At 35.6% G+C, this 18,438-nt stretch overlaps 2 protein-coding genes and 1 long non-coding RNA gene across 6 annotated transcripts; 2 read left to right on the top strand and 1 right to left on the bottom strand.

The window, feature by feature from the left end:
* Window positions 1–1,514: 1,514 nt before the first annotated feature.
* On the top strand, window positions 1,515–5,024 carry LOC102617914 (mitogen-activated protein kinase kinase kinase 5-like). 3 transcript variants are annotated; one of them, XM_052435361.1, is made up of 8 exons: window positions 1,515–1,916; window positions 2,018–2,105; window positions 2,637–2,697; window positions 2,787–2,952; window positions 3,274–3,349; window positions 4,005–4,064; window positions 4,140–4,209; window positions 4,565–5,024. In XM_052435361.1, the coding sequence occupies exons 1-8, from the start codon at window positions 1,738–1,740 to the stop codon at window positions 4,846–4,848; spliced, it is 984 nt and encodes a 327-aa protein (XP_052291321.1). In that variant the 5' UTR covers window positions 1,515–1,737; the 3' UTR covers window positions 4,849–5,024. The 3 variants fall into 3 exon arrangements, with proteins under 3 accessions (XP_052291321.1, XP_052291323.1, XP_052291322.1); XM_052435363.1 differs by having other exon boundaries at window positions 1,518–1,916; window positions 4,140–4,283; window positions 4,565–4,711; XM_052435362.1 differs by having other exon boundaries at window positions 1,519–1,916; window positions 4,140–4,265; window positions 4,565–4,832.
* A 2,653-nt stretch (window positions 5,025–7,677) lies between these two features.
* LOC102617632 (DExH-box ATP-dependent RNA helicase DExH5, mitochondrial) lies at window positions 7,678–18,188 on the bottom strand. 2 transcript variants are annotated; one of them, XM_006468718.4, is made up of 19 exons: window positions 17,730–18,188; window positions 16,432–16,586; window positions 16,251–16,338; window positions 15,649–15,894; window positions 14,728–14,823; window positions 14,401–14,589; window positions 14,130–14,289; window positions 13,919–14,049; window positions 12,643–12,810; window positions 12,259–12,531; window positions 11,955–12,149; window positions 11,233–11,436; window positions 10,982–11,051; window positions 10,730–10,878; window positions 9,842–10,147; window positions 9,472–9,531; window positions 9,185–9,337; window positions 8,954–9,064; window positions 7,678–8,749 (listed from the first exon to the last, which is right to left on the bottom strand). In XM_006468718.4, the coding sequence occupies exons 1-19, from the start codon at window positions 18,186–18,188 to the stop codon at window positions 8,288–8,290; spliced, it is 3,675 nt and encodes a 1,224-aa protein (XP_006468781.1). In that variant the 3' UTR covers window positions 7,678–8,287. The 2 variants fall into 2 exon arrangements, with proteins under 2 accessions (XP_006468781.1, XP_024950976.1); XM_025095208.2 differs by lacking the exon at window positions 9,472–9,531.
* On the top strand, window positions 17,637–18,180 carry LOC127900399 (uncharacterized). The gene is made up of 2 exons (XR_008052477.1): window positions 17,637–17,786; window positions 17,934–18,180. It is a non-coding gene; the product is annotated as an uncharacterized LOC127900399 (long non-coding RNA).
* Window positions 18,189–18,438: the final 250 nt, after the last annotated feature.

Raw genomic sequence — 18,438 nt, forward strand, 5'->3', positions numbered from 1 at the left:
ACAAAGATGGCTAGCTTAGCGGTGACGAACGAGTAGTAGAGCTTCTAATTTGGAGGCTGGGTGCAACGTTGCCGTGGTGAATCAAGAGCAGAGGAAGGTTGGGTTTTAATTTGGCTAGCAATTGCTGGCAAGTTAGACGCTGGAACTGACGAGGGAGTGGTGATGGTGGGAGATGGCATTGGTAATGGCATGGGGCTTTTTTTAAAAAATAAATGGTTTCTTTCCAAGTTAAACGACAAAAGCTCTTCCTATGTTTTTCTTTTCTTTTTTTTTTCAATTTATTTGTTATTTTTAGTTAATGCTTTAATTTGAGAGCTACGGTTTGAGTCCATTGATTTGAGTTGTTTTTTAGAACTAATTGGGATAGCAAATTAGATTTTGAGAGGAATCTTTTATTCTTTCAAATGGCTTTTTGATTTGTGATTGGATTTGCAAGAAAATTTGTAGATTTTGAGTCGATAGATAGAACAAATTAAAGAGATTGATAAAATACTATCTTGGGATAAAATTGTTTTTGTTCGTGTCTGTACAAAATCTACCTTGAGCAATAGGACAATATGCAATTAAAGTGATCCCAAGTTCATCACAGGCAGTCTTCACACCATTCTCTTCTGGTTTTCTGTATATGAGGCTATAGTTCACTTGGTTTGAAGCTAATGGAATTCCTGTCTTTTTAAGCTTTTCGTAAGCATTGCGAAGTCGTTTCTCTGAATCAAAGTACCATATCAAATTATAAATTTATGATATTTCTTTGCGTTAAGGGAGGAAAAGAAATTCTAGTTGCATGAAGCAAAATATTAGAGACTATTATAACCCATAGCACAGCGAAGAAAACAAGAATTAAATCGGTGGCATATGTTCATTCAGCAGAAGAAAGGGTATTTTCGTCCTCTTGTTAGTCCACTAACGGTCAACTGACGGAAATACTAACTGCAGGGGAGGGATGTAAAAATACGGAGATACTTTCTATTAAACTGATATTAGGTGAAACCTCAGGGGAGGTATGTAAAAATAACCCGGCTCTTATCGCCTTGTTGACGAAACTTTCATAAACATGTATAAATACACACTACTTACAATATATTATCTCCTAAGTACTAGTGACTATCTCCACCATATTCATAAATAGTATCGTATATGTGAACAATATTATATCCCCCAAGTACGAACCATCAGCTCTGATACCACTTGTTGTGCGCAGAATGCAGAATTAAGTGCACTAAATAATCATAGAAAATAAAAAACAAAAAAATTTTATGTGGTTCGACAATTTTGCCTGTCTATAAGAGTAAGAGAAAATAATTATATTACTAACAATTATTAAAATACAATATTTGAGTCAAAAACTCTCATTTCTTAAAATCTAAATACACCCGGTACTCTCACACACACTTTAAAAAAAACCTCTTAATTACTCACACTCTTTAATTACTCATTTTCAACAATTCTTCACTTAAATTATTTTTCTTAAATGTTTGGAATGCTATACAAATGAAAAAACGCCCTTTATTCGGTGCCCGTCTAAAATTTGGCCAATTTTATCAAACTGTCAAAGTTATCGTGAAATTGTCAAATTATCACATGCTTCACCAACTCATTTGGCTTCAATTTCCATGGTTCCAGCCACATGCTCCATCGAAATTTGTAATATTTCAGCAAGAATATCACGCGTGTTGACTTTTCAGCAATCTCTTCCACAGAATTCGCAGGAGTTGCTTGAAAGTAATCATCATCTCAATGCCCCATCCATTGCCCCTTCCACCTGGAGCTTTATCACCACCTAAATCATCTGCAACATCAGCCGTTATGTCTCACATAACGGAAAAGACAAGTGCATCCTCTAAGAAAAGTCAATGGCAGAAAGGTGAACTTATTGGACGTGGTACATTTGGGAGTGTTTATATTGGAACAAACCGGTATGCAACTATATGCTGAAATTTGCTAGTTGTTTCTTGTAATTTTTCAGTGAACATTATTATTGTTATTAGTCTTTTTTTTTTTTTTGGGGTGTTAACAGGGAGACTGGAGCTTCATGTGCAATAAAGGAAGTTGATATTATTCTTGATGACCCCAAATCTGCCGAATGCATAAAGCAATTGGAGCAGGTTATTATTATCTGCATCCTGTCAATCAGTTTATTACAGCATAGTTCTGTTATTTCACCTAATGAGGAAACCTGCAAATTTGACCCAGATGATTATATTGAAATTGATTTGTTAGGGCATTTAATTTCAGGAATATGGGGTTGGAACTTGCGACTTTCTTTTACAAGTTATGGTCCCAATGGTTGATTGTTTGAAAACTTTTCGCTTTTGCTTCCAACGATAAAAGATAAAGCCAGAACATGGAATAATGGCATATCATAGCAAAAAGTTGGAACCTCCTAGTTCAGCCTCCCTTTTTCCTACCAGTTATTAAGATGCCTTTTCACTGCCATCTGCAAAAATACCTATAATCATGCTGATATATTGTTTCATTTGAAGTTTCAATTGTTGTTCGTTACTACTTCAATTTTTTGCATTAAGAATACACAAGATGCCATGTGTCCTTAGATTGCTTAGACATTCTATTATAGATTCAGAAAATTTCCATTGCTTTCAAAATTTACTGCTATAATGACTCATTCTTGCTTGCAGGAAATTAAACTTCTCCATCATTTGAAGCATGAAAATATAGTGCAGTATTATGGAAGTGAAGTGGTATATGCCTTTCCATGGTATAGCTAGATGTGACCGCATTTGCTTTTGTGCATATTTGTGTAACTAAGAGACTGTTGTTTCCATTTCTGGTTGATGATCACCTCTATATATATCTGGAATATGTCCATCCTGGCTCAATTAATAGATACGTCCGTGAACATTGCGGAGATATTACAGAAAGTATAGTTTGCAATTTCACCCGTCAAATTCTCAATGGGTTGGCCTACCTGCATAGCACCAACACCATTCACAGGTGACAATTTTACTTGAGATGGAGTAGAGAGTTATATTGTGATTCCACTTCTTTATTAATGTCAGTTATTGTAATTTGTAAGTGCTGTGAAATTTTTACACAGAATCTTATAAAAAGGAACCCTAGAATTGTCAGTGGTCCTGTATTCAGAAAAACTAAAATGATTGTATACGTAACCATTAGATGTACCTGCTGGTTGAATTTTAAACATTGTTGAAGAAGTGGCACTTTTTTCATTCACAAAGATTATTATTATTATTATTTTTTAATTTTTTTATGCCTATACAAATAATAACTAATATAGGAAATTCTGATCTATAGGGATATTAAAGGTGCAAATTTGCTAGTTGATGCATCTGGTGTTGTTAAGCTTGCAGATTTTGGGATAGGAAAACATGTGAGTTTTCAGATCCTTCAAATACTTGCATGCATAATTTGAGTATGCTTCTCCAATTTCTTCTTGTGGATGGTGTATGTTGTTATATTTCCATAGTGCAACAGTGCTTGTAAAAGAGCTCCTTCTTTTAGTGTGCGAATACAGTTCATCCAAAACTTTTCCATTCTTTGGCCAGATTCTCTTGACTAATTGACCAGTAACTTCTAATATGTATGTATTAAAAATAAATGAATAATGTCTTTTGAGAAAATTAGTTGACGGGTGCTTCTAGGAGGATGGATCTGAAATGAATTTTGTTCCTATTTTAAGAAATCTTCTTTCCTTCAAGTAATTGTTGACAATGGTTCTTCATCAAGCATCCCTTAAACAAATCCCCTAAAAAAAAAGGAAAATTTTCTGTGCTGACATTGGATTGGTAAGCACGAACCAAGTCTTACATGGTTTATCAAGGTTATTATTAGCATCTAGAAATTTGATTATACCAAAAACTAAGATTTTTGAATTTTGATCCAGTGCCTCGGTGTTTTACGGTATGTGCTATACTATGCAACTATAGTTTTTTTTTTTTTTTGGCTCTAGTAATGTCACCTGTATGGTTCTATTCACTTCAGAACCTCAGTAACTTATTTATTTTCAATTTACTTGTTGTATTAAGCTTACAGGACTCTCCTATGAATTGTCACTGAAGGGCAGCCCATATTGGATGGCTCCAGAGGTACATCCACTGCACCAATTTGTAATTTAAAAAAACCCTTTTTTTAATTTTTATTCACACTTATTACTATTGCAGGTCATGCAGGCTGATATTCAAAAGGATGGAAATCATAGGGTTGCTTTACTTGCTGATATATGGAGCTTAGGTTGTACTGTCATTGAGATGCTTACTGGTAAACCTCCTTGGAGTGAGTTTGAAGGGGTGAGTCCTTGATTAAACGTAAAATTCTTCTCTATTTAAGCTATTTTAAAATACTCACCATTTTTATGGTTCAATATAAACTTAAAACACTTTAAATTTACCAGCCAAGTTTTGATGCTTGTATTAGCAAATTTGTTGAAGTTACTTTTCATGTTTGTACCAATGTTTGCCATTATTTCTTGAAGAAAGAATTAGGCATCATAACATAACTTTTCAACTCTTCGCTTGTTTTCTTTGTAAGGTTTGCACATTCATTTTCTCTATTAATCTCTTTATCTGTCTCATCTTCAATTTTCCAGCCTCAAGCTATGTTCAAGGTCTTGAACAGCACCCCACCTATACCAGAAATGTTATCTTCCGAGGGGAAGGATTTTCTTCGACATTGCCTTCGCAGAAATCCTGTAGAGCGGCCATCAGCTTGTATGCTACTGGAGCATCCTTTTATACGAAATGCAAATTATCAAAATTATTAGAAGCTCAAGTGAATCAAACTTTGTATGTACGTACGTTAGTAAGAGCTAATCAATTACAGTATATTGAATGGAAGCTAAACTACTTTATTTTAAATCACTTCATTAAATAGGAAGAACTACTTGGCAATGTAGAATTTGATGTGGCGAGCTTGACTCGAACCCACTCAAAGACTTGCAACCGTAATCGAAGTACCATATCAGTTTAATGAAGTGACCGAGCCATTCAATCAATTACTTCATCTCAAGGACAATCTTCCCCACATGCCCCAACTCCTAAAAAAAAAAAAAAAAAATTGAAATCCAACAAAAACATGACTCTCTCTCCCAACTTTAATTTTTTGGTCTATTAACTTGGCATGAGACACACAATCTAACATATAACACACTGTGTGGTCCAATGAGGGCCTCCATGGCGAAAGGAGCATACCTACACGGCCTGTCTCGTATCGACATGGCGAGATCCCACTCTTTTCAATATTAATTTTACCTATAAAAAATTGGACTAGACCCCAACACCAGGATCGATCTTGCATCATATTTGAATTACAAAAGTATGAAAATTGGTCACGTGACTTGAAATTTATGGTCAGAATACTTGGTGATATAATAATATAGGTCAATAAGGGAACAATTCTGTGGTTAGATTCAGAGATTTTGTTTATTTTTTATTAAATGGGTTCTTATGGTATAGGACAAAATTTTCCCTTGGCAAAGAAGAAACATATTAAAAGACGTTAAAATAAAAGGCGTTTTGATCTACAAATATAATAGTTGCCATTCACATGTACAAAGTCAACTTAAGTCATGGATTTTTATTTTTATTTTTTTGAGTTTTTTGAGTCGGTTGAGATTTATAATTAAAAGTACATACTGATCTTGCATGTTCTTAGTTTCTTGACGATGATTTCCCCAATTTTTATTAATTTTACTGTTTCAGGCAAATAATAATAAAGGTTTCACATGAGATCATTATCAACTTATAAAATAAATTGAGCACCCAGGCATTTAAAATGACTCTCAATTTACTTCATCAATGTGTGAATTTTGGAGGCAATGGGTTAGTGGAACCCAAGTCAAGTCCAATTTGAGGTGAAGCCCAAGTGAACCAAATCTGTAGTCTTGAGCCCATGCCCAAGACATATGCACATGCTCCGTCTGTTCAAGGCCCACATAGATTCATCGCTTCATGCACTGTCTAACACAGGAAACATTGACAAACATTGGCTCAAGAGAAATGTTTCAAGTTATAATTACTGATGAACTAGAACTGCTACGAACTCCTGTAACCAGTGATGTCTACTTCTATGACTATGGATCGAAGATACGCCTTCTCTCGGTCTTCTCATCAGAGATGGCAAAAAGGCCCTTGGAACGATTGATCCATCTGCAATTTTTAGGGTTTTAGTCTAAATTTAAGGGATCAAGGGTTCGGCTACGGCTTAAGAAATTAAGTTTGATTACATTTGCGTTAGAGTGAAGACCTTACCAAAAAGTCTTGACCCCTAAATTAATTTTTAAAATTAGAAAATATAACACTTAAAAATTAAAACACACACCATACACTTGGTCACGACTCACTCCACTAAAATTTATCTTTATTTTATATTAATTTATCATTTTGCATTTGATGTTTATACTTGGTAATTTGGCTAGATTGTTAGAGCATCTCCAAAAGTCTATATAAATTTTACTCTTCAAATTCTTATTTGCTTACCTATGTGGCAAATAAAAGGGTGAAAAAATATGATATTCTCCAAAAGACTTTTCAAATAGAAAAAAGTTAATATTATTTTAATCATATAATTAATTTTTTAAAGGAAAAGTCAATAGCAATTAAAGCACTTCTCTCTCTTTCTTCAATGAAAAGTAATAAAATATAAATTGAAGAGGGAGAAATTAACTCTTCAAATTTGAAGAGGGAGAATTAATTCTTATTTGAAGAATTTTAATTGAAGTGTCTTTTGGAGCTTTAAATATTGATGTGGCTCTTCAAATAAGTAATAAAATCTTATTTGAAGAGTCTTTTAGTGATGCTCTTACATATTATGTTGTTGTTAAAGCTAAATAAAAAGTAATTTATTAAATTCCTTATGTTTTTGGAGCTTTAAATATTGATGTGGCTCTTCAAATAAGTAATAAAATCTTATTTGAAGAGTCTTTTAGTGATGCTCTTACATATTATGTTGTTGTTAAAGCTAAATAAAAAGTAATTTATTAAATTCCTTATAACAAAATTCAACATAAAAATGGAATGTTAATAATATAATATTTATTAATAAAGAATTAAGAATTAGAGTCCTATTTTAAAAGTATCTACAAATTGGAGAAAAAAAAATTATGGTCGAGCTAATCTTTTAAGGGTTAAACCCTTCGTTTTAATCATAGAGTCGAATTAAGACTTAGCCGAGCTTGACCTGACCCATCATAATTATTATAATTTTTTACCTTGTAATTTCTTTTCTTTGTCTCCTACTATGGTAGTATATGAATCCATAATCTGAATACAAATGATACCTACTTTTCCATTTTAGTTATAAACGAAGATAGAGGCCGAGATTGTAACAGCTTATACCTCTCTTTTACTCATTGCATATTTGGCCACCTTATGATTTTTTTTTTTTAAAAAAAAGGTTTGAAGCCGAGTTGTCATCTTTGATAAAAGAAACAAAACTGAAACACCAGAAGACTTCCAAATTTCCACTGCGAAATTATTAACTTTGATTTGATATATAATTTCCTGAACCGCGTTTCATACACGATACATGATTATGGTCTCAATGATTTGTCTCCAACACAACCTGCTTCCTCTCCAATATGTTAAATAGTTTTTGAGATTTTCTATGACACAACAGTACGACCAACCCCACAATATGTATATTTTACACAACCTGTTTCATCTCCAATATATTCTACTTCTGATACATCTATCAGCACTCAGCTTGAATATTCAATCACTGTTTTAATGAAGCTTTGATGTATTCAATTACAAAGACTCAAATTTATTCTTGTTGATGAGGTAAGATAACATATTCCTAAGAAGTACAGTAATTGCTATCATATGCTAGAAGAAGACATTCTACCACAACTATGTACAGGCCTGCGATGATTCAAGTAACATATACACAGTAATCAAAATGACATGCAATCTCAAAATAAGGTAAAAATTCCTGTGTCCAAGCAGCAACTACATCAACTGTCAATACACATACAGCTACTTGCTAGCAAATCATCCACCCCATAAGCAAAAGCATGGAGAGGACAAAAGTAGATCAATCCTCGCTTCACCAAGTCCCAAGTCTTGAGGCACACATAGCTGAAGTCAATCACTTCGACATTGAACATTTGCTTATGGACACGACAATATGTTGATATGAGATTCAGTTCCTCCAAAGCAAATGCTGCCCAGCCATCTCTTTTTCCCTTTATAAAGAGAGAGTTAGACACCTGAGGCCGCGGGATCACAATCAGGTGTCCAGTCAACTTCCGGGTAATCAGCTGTTCTCATTGCTTTCTCAAGGAGCCCTCCATTACAGACTTGAGCGTGCTAAACTAGGAATGATCCTTCTTACTTCTCTTTAGCAATATCGACATGTGATTTATACATTCCTCGCTTGTTTTGATCCCACCCATTATCCACTGCAAAGCCTCAGCCGCTGCATCTTTTTCTGCATTCTTCTTGTTGTTGCAAGGTTGCCCCATAATTTCCATTCCATTAAACTCCACGGTGGATCTGAACTGGCCATTCTTCAATTGTTTTGTTCTGTAGCTAGGTGCAGCATATCCTGCTCTTGTGAGCAGTGTTTGGAGCTGACTCTTAGAATTATCACCCCCAGGTCCGCTTTCAGTCCTTGAAATGAAAGCAGGCTGTGCCCCCACAACTGAGGGCTTGGAGGGCTTAAACACCTGGTGACCAAATATAAATCTGCCCTCACACTGATCCTCGGCAACTAGCAATCGCAATGCAGCCAGGAGGTCTTCATGGGTATGTATGTTCAATCTGGGATTCAGCAACTGGCCATCACCAGCGTCATTTAAAACAGTTAGACAGGATAGAAATTACCCAGACACAAGCAGAGAAGTTCACGTGCAAGTAAGCAGATATCACTTGCAATTAGTCCACAAGAAGCAATGAATATGAAGCTAATATAAACAAAAACAAAAGCATCCAATCCAACCAGTTCAGTAGCAACTAGATTCCATTCTCGGTTCACTTACTTTGTTCTGTATCAGCTCATCAAGTTCTCTCCTTATGCATTGATACATGTCAGCAACCGAGGGGTTCATGAAGAATTCCAAATATCCTCCCATCATTTTCAAGTGCCCATCCTATCAAGACGTGGTAAGAATCCACATATACATTGAAACTAAAATATAATAAGCACAGACAAGTAGCAACTATATGACAAAATAAGGGATTAACCAACTTGACAGAAGAGAAGAACTTACGATTTCTCCTTGCGATATGCTTCCACCAAATAGAAGCAGTACTGAATCAGAGACAGCTGTAGAATCCTTAAGGAAAACAGAGTTCACTTTCATCTTCTCGTTGAAAACCAGCCATGGATAGGGGATTTCAGATTCCCGAGCATTGACTGAATTCTGCAAAAATGAAATGAAAATGCAATTGAATCAAGAGAAAACAAAGCCGAAAACCTAACAAATACATCAATATACTTGATTTGCAAGTCAAGATTGCAAGCAAATAAAATTATTACTTGAGCAAATAGACTTACAGAATATAGAAACACTTGACCATCCTCCATGGTTTTCAGTGAACTTGACTTTCCATTTTGCTGCATTAGCAATTATCTTAGTACTCGTGAAATTACATAACTAAACTACTGATATCATACTTCTCAGCCGATTAGAGCCAAAAGAACAGCAAATTAAGCGGTGCCTGGAGCAACCACATGGTCAAAACTGTCTTTAATTCCTTTTATCCGGCTATCTTAAATCAACTTTTCATTTTGAATATAACATGTGGGCATATACAATATAAAACGAAATTTCTCCTTGATTAGAAAATAGCAATTGGATCGTGAATTAGCAGATTCAAAGAAATCTAAAGTAGAAAACATGCATATTTGAAAGCAACTGACTCACCACAATAGAGGAAATCCCAGGATATAAACCATAACAAATAACTGCTCGAATGAAGCGTTCATCACGACCCCAGGCATTGCAGATAGATGTGTCACAATCAACGAGCCCAGTATCCTTGAGCAAAGAGAGGAACTCTTTTCGAAGAGAATCAATAACTTTCATCGACGGTGCTGATAAAAAGTTTTTCCAACAGTATTCGTATCCAGCCAGGCCTCTTTCAGCATCTTTCCATCCTTCAAAGGCCCGAACAAGTGCAAGATGGTCACTGTAATCATGTGAAAACTGAGATTTTGCAGCCTCTGCAAGCTGCAATGAAGGAAAAAAAAAAGAAATATTAAATGTGATTATAGCCAGAGAATACTTCCACCAGGGGAGTTGTAGTTATGATTCCACTCAATAGGCAAAAAATGCTTTAAGAATTTTGATCAATATTCACATTGCTTGTTAACCCCAAGCAAGTAGTAACTGTATAGATCTTTTAGTTATCTTTTGGGGGGTTCTTACTCCGAGCATAGTCATTCCTTAGTCACATAATTAGGCAGACAACTATAGATATTATCCATAACATTAAGAAAGTAACATGACCCATCTACTCTGATTATCCAAAAACAACATGGAACAGCAAACTTGGAAGGCTATTACTCATCACTCATTATACATAGGCCTCGAGCATTTAGATGGAGTATATGCTATGATATTGTGCTAAACATTTAACAGCAAAGTCTTAGCTTAAGCAAACTCCCAAAAACTCTAACCTCAATTCAATTTTCTGAAAGCTCTCCTTTAGTTATGAACAAACGCCCCTTAAAATCTCTCTGTTTAGTCTCGTGGAGAAACACATGCAACCTTGATCCAAAACCAAACGTATAAAATGAGATGATCACTTACATCCTTCTTGTCCATTGGTGCTAAGAAAGGATCTCTGACACTAAGCCCAGCAACGATGGTTAAAACTGGTTCCAGGCAATTGAAGATAGCACCCAATATGAGCATCTTTCCAAGTTTAGGCTCCATTGGAAGCATAGCCAAATATTGTCCTGTCACATTACATGGTCAATATGATACAACATACTCAAGAAACATAATGCACTTTTATGAGTTACCAACATAAAATTTTCATGAAGACGACCATTAGCCTACCCAGAACAGTCAACTCTTCATTGTGGTCCAGTGCCCCAATGATTTTTAAATATTCAATAGCATTTTGAACCTACAGGGAAATTTTAATTAAAAATATTGTAAAATGGGGTAGAAGTGCAAAATTTTCAGAAGCAAGGTCAAAGAGAGTGAAACAAACATATGCATTATATATTTTCTCCAAGGAAAACAAAAATACCTAAGTATAGCACACGCAAGCATGCATAAGAAATATGTGTCAAATTGACCCTTACTGCTAGTAATTCAGGCGACTGAAGAGCCCTGGATAGGAACTCAGCGATAGTCCCAAGTCTTAAACTTTTAATTTGCAAACAAAGAGACTGCAAAGGTGTCCTCAAAATTTCTGGAAGCTGATATTCAGCAAAAGCATCGTATACACATCTAGGGTAGAGACGGTAACATTCTCCAGGTTGCACACGGCCAGCCCTTCCTCTTCTCTGCATAATACAGAAACATAAACAAATCTATCATTGAACTTAATGGAGCCAAATAGGAAGCAGCAAGTAGTCAAAATCATAGAAAAGGACCATATATGAAGCTGACTACTAAATACTTAGAAAACCACACTATAAAACCATTAGCCAGCTGCAATAACTTTCCTTCCTCGTACTCCAGAATTACCTTTTGGCTTAATGCATATAGGCAATCAAAAAGGGTTAATACAACTCCAGAACCTCATGTCTGCCATTTTAGACTATCATCTAGCAGAGTTCCTCCTAAAATAGTGGAATTTTACAGTCTGGTTACTTTAAAACATAAATTGCTGTTCTAAAACCTTACCTTAATAAAAAATTATCTATTCCCTAAGCCTGAGAAAAAACAATTCAACAGAAGAGATACTAGGCAAAACATAGACAAAGGAATAGCAATAAACCATATATCAAAGCAAATGAAAATAAACGTTACAAGATGGAGACAAAAAAGTTTGAATAGAAATATAGAATAAAGACCTTACTTGTTGAGCAGAAACCTTAGAAATCCAGGAAGGAAGCAGACAAGAAGTGTTATTCAGTGCATCGTAGGATGTCTCCTTTGCTTTCCCACAGTCGATGACGAAAACAACATCGTTAATGGTGATACTTGTCTCTGCTATGTTAGTAGCAAGGACTATTTTCCTCACTCCACTTTCAGGTTCATCAAATATTAACCTCTGCAACAATTCCAGATATATCTTCTTAAAAGGAGTTCTTTTCAGTAGGAGAGCAAAAGGCCAAATAGGGCAATGAACTAGACAATTAATTGATGAAAAAAATGCTCACCTGCTCTGAACTAGCCATGGAACCATGGCAAGTAAGCAACAAAACTCGGGTTGGATCTCCTAAGATACGATTAGCTTGTAGCTTATCATTCAGTGAATTTATGTCATCCCAACCAGTCATAAAAACTAGAACAGCACCAGGCCTTTCTTTCTCGCATATATAGCATAAAACATATTCTATCAGATTAAAACCAATACAATCAGGATTCCAACATGACAAAGACTCCCGTGTCTGAGAGCTATACTCATTGAAGTTAGCTGCTTTGAGCGTATCCTGATTGCATAATAAGAAAAGGAAAAAGAAACAAAAATAAATAAATAAATAAAATGAGGAAATCATAAAACATTGAATGCATAAATGGCAGCCATACAAATCTTTCCATACCTCAACAGCAGAGGCAATTTGGCTCTTCCTCTTTCTCGGTGCTTGTTTGCTCATTTTCCACATTTTTTCTTGACCGTAATCATCAATTTGATTGTATGGGGTCAATCTGTAACCAGTCATGTCCAAAATGTCTTCCAGAAAATGAGTTCTGACTGGGTATGTGAAACCCTAAATTAGACCAAAAAAGAATTGTTATTACATCAGGTTTTACATTCTGATAGAAACCCCAACAGAAAATTGAACTATCATTCCATTTACCCAATAGGCTACACTTATGTTATATTCATACTCAATATCTATAATTGTATCACATGTATGCAATGGAAACGAAAAAAACAAAAATCCATGCATAAAATGTTCAATGAACAAAACAACTTGCACTAGAACATAAAGTTGTTTTCCTCACTTCCAAAGGAAACCAACCAGATTCATCACAGATTGAGTTGATATTATGAATAAATCTATGATTGTCATTTCATGTTGAGATAAAATTTCTTCTGTAGTCAATGCCAGATATTCCACCACAGAAGATGTCCTGAAAAGCAGCTGAATAGCTGAACAGCTCATAAATTTCTTTTCTAGATTCCACTTGGATACTGCAAGGACCAGGCCTCAGCCACCTGACCTACAGATTATAGTCAATGGGTTCTCTATGGTAACAAAAGCACATAATCTTATGGGTGCCAAAAAGAAGAAACTAAGCACAATTCCCGGGATGAGCCACTAATATTTAGACAGCTTAGATAACTAGCGAAAATAGCAGCTACAAAAACAATCCTGTAAACACTGATATTCAGACTCCACAAAACCATTCCTTAACATCATCACATTCAGTCATTTTTTTATAAAACCAACCAAAATGAAAACAAAGAGCCAGGTAAAGGGACAATCACAAGGAGTAGACGGTATAACACAACGGTGACAAAACCAAATCTTTGGAACTGACATGCTAAAGAGAACAGCAAATGAGATGAACAATTACCATATATCACATCAGTCACTGAAAGGCATCAATGGCAAGCATCAAGCAACCAGAACATCAGTTCCTTCCATCAGGACCAATAGTTATTTTACAAGTACTAGCTGACTGAAATTCAACCTTATGCGTATCATGAATGCCACTATTAATCATAGGGTCAATAATATGAACCCAGAGATGCACAAGAAGAACAAGAAAGTAATTTTCACTTGTATATGTCAACACATGTGCACTCAAGCAGCATGGACAAAGCGATTAAATAAAAAAAAAAATACCACTCGGCCATTTTAACTTTACCGGAATGTTTATTACTGTAGCCCCACCAAAGTAGGATGAGAAAAGCTCTGCATCTAGTGTTGCACTCATCAGAACCAACCTTAGTTCTGGGCGACGAGAGAGAAGATCTTTAAGGACAATGAGCAGAAAATCTGGCATCAAATGTGCATTTCTGTCAGAAATCACAATCCTTCATCCCCAAAATAAAACCTCAAGTTAGTCAACACTTTACCCTCATTCATTCCCCGTTCATGAACCTCATCGACAATAACATGAGTTACACCTTTCAAATTTCTGTCAACCAGCAACCTTCTCAACAATATGCCTGTGGTGCAAAAGAGAAGGCGAGTATCCCTTCCTTTCATACCTTCCAACCGAACTTTATACCCAACCTTTGAACAACAGATGAACTCAATTTACTTCAAATATGTCACAAAACTTTGCTAACAAAGACAAAAATTTGATCAAGTATGTTAGGAAATGTATTTGAGACAAGAACTCACAGATTCACCCAGTTTCTCGCCTCTCTCTGAAGCAACTCTCTCAGAAACAGACATAGCAGAAATACGTCTTGGTTGTGTACATATGATACTACAAACAGCACCCCGTACAGACGTGATTTCAGATTCTAGAATGAATTGAGGAACTTGTGTGGTCTTGCCACAGCCAGTTTCACCGGATATAATAACAACCTGTAAAATACATATTTCATAACTTATTTGACAAACAAAGAAGAAAAAAGCAAGCCGTACTTGTTTCAAATATAAGGTTTCAAGAATTTGGATTGTGGACACGTAACAACTATGAAAAACAGCAAAATTCTCACACACCTGATTTTGTGAAATGGCTGCCAATAGTCTGTTCTTCTCTTTATAAGCAGGGAGATTCCTACGAAATTCAAGCATCTTTCTACCATCCGGTGACTCCTATAATAAATGAAAAGATAGTAATAATTCTTTCAAGCCGGTATACAACCACACAAGACAAAAAATAATCACTTGAATGGTTTAGGAACTAATAACAATATCCAAACAGAGTCATACTTTTGGTAAATATTTTATGAATCCAAAAACAACCTGGTAAGTCAGACACCAAACCTGACTGAATAACTTCATGAACTTGGGTCTAAATATGATATGGACAACACAAAATTATGAATAAAGTTGAGGACAGTTAATTTTGATTATCCCATTCATCTACAAATCTATCAACTAAACCCATAACTTGCATATTGCCAACAAAACCAATATGGCTAGAACGCCAATTGCTCTAGAAACTGTACTAAAAGTCAACTTTTGCAATGGAGGACAACCATTTAAATAGGTACTCTGAGAAAGCATAAGTCTCATTAGGATTATGTAAAGCAAACCAAGGTGCAACCTAAGATCTTAAAAAACTTTACACGCTCAATCCATTAGAAAACAAAATACATCCAAAACAATGAATATTATGCATGGACCTACCAAGTCAGAAAGTACCGTAAAAGAGGGGCCTTGTTTTATAAATTAAAATAATATTTTGACATACGTATTATGGTTTATTACTGTGGCAAGAGGCCCAAGATTAAGGGCACCTAATCAACTAGATTTCTTTCTTTTTTCCTGCTGTCAGATAGAAAGAATCTGTAGAAAATGCTTACCTTTGAATTAGGAAACCAAAACATCAATATCAATATTAATAAAGACACTAAATAAATAAACGCAATTAGAAACAGAGGGGACAGGCAAAAGTTCCAGATTTGTATGAGTAACCTGCCAAGAGTGCTGCTGATCATGCAGTTGCAAACTTCTGCGCCACAGAATTTTATCCATGACAGACTTACTGGATGCAAGTGGCTCTGGTTGTTCAAAAAGACCATCCTCAGTAGCAAGGCTACTGCTACTGCTTGACCTCGAGACAGAAAAGTCTGAAAGGCTTTTTTTGGTCTTCGACTTTTGAGAGAGGTACTTCCTAAGATAGGAATCAACCCGTCTAAGCAAACCCATAGGTACAATCACCTGTCAAAGCATGAAAGCTTCAATATTGCCTTGGCAACATGCATGTAAAGGAACTCAAAATCTTGGATCAGACTGCCAATGGTGAATAATAATAATCATAAATGCGAAACAAATAAGGGGGAAAAAGAAAGGAAAACTACTTGCAACCCGGATTAGTCAAACTGCAAAATATTGTCCAGTGGAAACATGGACCGGTAAGAAACAGTAACATTCAGGTGGCAGAAAGGAGGATAAAATTTTTTTAAAAAAAAATAAAATCCATTCAAGTTAAATCAAAGCTCAACAGTGGATTGCAAACTAAAACTATATATGAGGAGAAAAAGACAGAAATTAAGTGAAAATTTACATGAAAGTACCTCTCTCTGCGGACGTCTATCATCCAAGTCAAATCTGTAGTTTGGCAAAGGGACCTTACTAAAGACAACAACTTTTGCATAAAGATGGCTGCCAAAAGTAATAATATTGGATAAAGATCCCAATTCAAAACAAATGATTATACATTGATCAAAAGGCCTACAGCAATGAAGCAGAAAATACCTGTACAAACCCATGCTGCTAGCCAAAGCTGAGATTTGCTCAAAGTCACGTCTATCCTTTTTCTCCCTTGAAATCAATTCTTGCTTCTCCTTGTCATATAAAAGCAGGGTTAACTTCTGTTTCCAATCCTCCACATTATCATAAGGAGAAGAACCCTGAAAAACAAAGTAAAAAGGAGACACTAACTATAAATGAATCACAAAAACACATAAGAACATGTATGTTTTTTAATGTGCACACAAGCACAACCAATAGATAGAAAAAGCAATCAAGCTAGTAAAGATTATGGAAATGACCAAAATAACAAGATTCAAGGGCAACTTGCAACTGAGAATAAACTCCACCGGTTGATAGAAATAAAAAAATAAGATTGGGAAATTGTGAATAGCCGTGATGATGAATTAAGGGGGCAATAAAAACAGAAAACAACAAAGATTAGAAATTTGAATGGATAACATAAACTGCTGGCAGCTAAATCAAAAACAGTGTCAGTAGTTAAACAGTGGCTGGTGGTTGTGTCGTAAATGCAGCTTAGAAATCTTTCAAGGATTAAACAAAATAATGTAATTGTACTTTTAGAATTTCATTTCATTCATTATCACAATAATTGTAAATGGTTTGTGATAATATTCCTAATAAAAGGCATGTTCCCAAGAAATTCACAACGAAAGCAGTAAAATTCCAACTCTATGAGAATCAGATTGCAATAGATGTGGCAAATATCATAAATTTTCCACACTCCAAAGAAAAAACATATCACTAGATTATGATAACTCAATAACTCTCAGTTTTGTAAAATAACAAAGAACTTTCACCTTTGATCGTAATTCTACTACTACTACATATGGTATAGAGAAGGAACTGCATTTATGGGAATACACTACATTACAATCTTCAACAAACAAACAACAAAAATACTCTTACATGTTCACAAATAGTCAATAGCTAAAGCTATTAATCCAACAATGATAAAAAGAATGAGGTGTGGCGTCTTTTGATTTTGAGAAATGTAATCACCAGCTAAAGCATCAGTGGGCAAGTGATTGTTAAACATTAGCTTGCAATTAAAAATCTTAGCTGCCGTCATTTAAAAATTAAGCATTTTTGGTTTCAAGAGCAACGTCTTGCTTTGAAAATAAAACAAACTACTCCAAACAGAGAGAGAAATTAAAAGCTAGTTAAACTTAATCAACCTGACACAAACGGGAATTTCTTTTTACAAAACTAGCACCACTTCATAAATTTTCCTAGAACTCGGTAAAATTTCAATCAACTCAATCTCAGTCACTGACACTCACCGGTTGCAACATCGACTCCGGCTCACGATCAGAGCCCTCCTCCGATAGAACATCGCTGTACGCTGAATTGTGTTGCAAATTTTTTTTACTATTATCATTACTGCCACAATTGTTATACTTGTTGTCGTCCTTATGATTACTCCCATAATTATTGTTATTTTTGCTTTTGGTCTTACTATTCAGTTGTTGTTTTTTGGTTTGAAGGTGAGAAAGAGGAGAGGCATCGGGGCTGATTGAGGAGCAATAAGGCGTGGCGGTGACGACGGAGCGGGGACGGTGGTGAGGAGGGACGTAAACGGCGCCGTACGAAGGCGGAGGCCTATCCTTCATGATTGTAATGAAGGAGCGTTTACGAAGTTTTGGCCTCGGTATTAGGGTTTTGGAGTGTGAATTTGAAGACAGATGGAATAGTGGTAAATGCGGAGAGAGGAGGAGAGTAAGAGAGGGAAGCGGGATCATGCACACGCGCAACGCTGTCCTTCAACTGGAAATGGAACCGGCGGAGGCTGTTACTGGCTATGCAGAAAAGGAGGCTGCGTTGAGAGTTTTGAGTGTGGGCTTTGCCACTTTGGGCTGCTGCTGTGGTGCCGTGGTTTTACGGTTGTGTGTTGTTTTACGGTTAGTGTAGCGCTCATGTCCGTATCAGTTATCACAGAAGGCCGAGTATCCTTCAAATAAGTTATTTACTATTTTTTGAAAATCCTTCTAT

Source organism: Citrus sinensis, chromosome 2 (genome assembly GCF_022201045.2).
Source record: "Citrus sinensis cultivar Valencia sweet orange chromosome 2, DVS_A1.0, whole genome shotgun sequence".
Classification (NCBI taxonomy): Eukaryota; Viridiplantae; Streptophyta; class Magnoliopsida; order Sapindales; family Rutaceae; genus Citrus; species Citrus sinensis.

Coding starts and splice junctions, on each gene's coding strand:
- LOC102617914 (XM_052435361.1), top strand. CDS start 1,738: ATGCCCCATCCATTGCCCCTTCCACCTGGAGCTTTATCACCACCTAAA. Junction 1,917..2,017: donor GTTTATATTGGAACAAACCG/GTATGCAACTAT, acceptor GGGTGTTAACAG/GGAGACTGGAGCTTCATGTG. Junction 3,350..4,004: donor ATTTTGGGATAGGAAAACAT/GTGAGTTTTCAG, acceptor TGTTGTATTAAG/CTTACAGGACTCTCCTATGA.
- LOC102617632 (XM_006468718.4), bottom strand. CDS start 18,188: ATGATCCCGCTTCCCTCTCTTACTCTCCTCCTCTCTCCGCATTTACCA. Junction 14,290..14,400: donor GCGAGAAACTGGGTGAATCT/GTGAGTTCTTGT, acceptor TGTTGTTCAAAG/GTTGGGTATAAAGTTCGGTT. Junction 11,052..11,232: donor AGTCGCCTGAATTACTAGCA/GTAAGGGTCAAT, acceptor ATTTCCCTGTAG/GTTCAAAATGCTATTGAATA.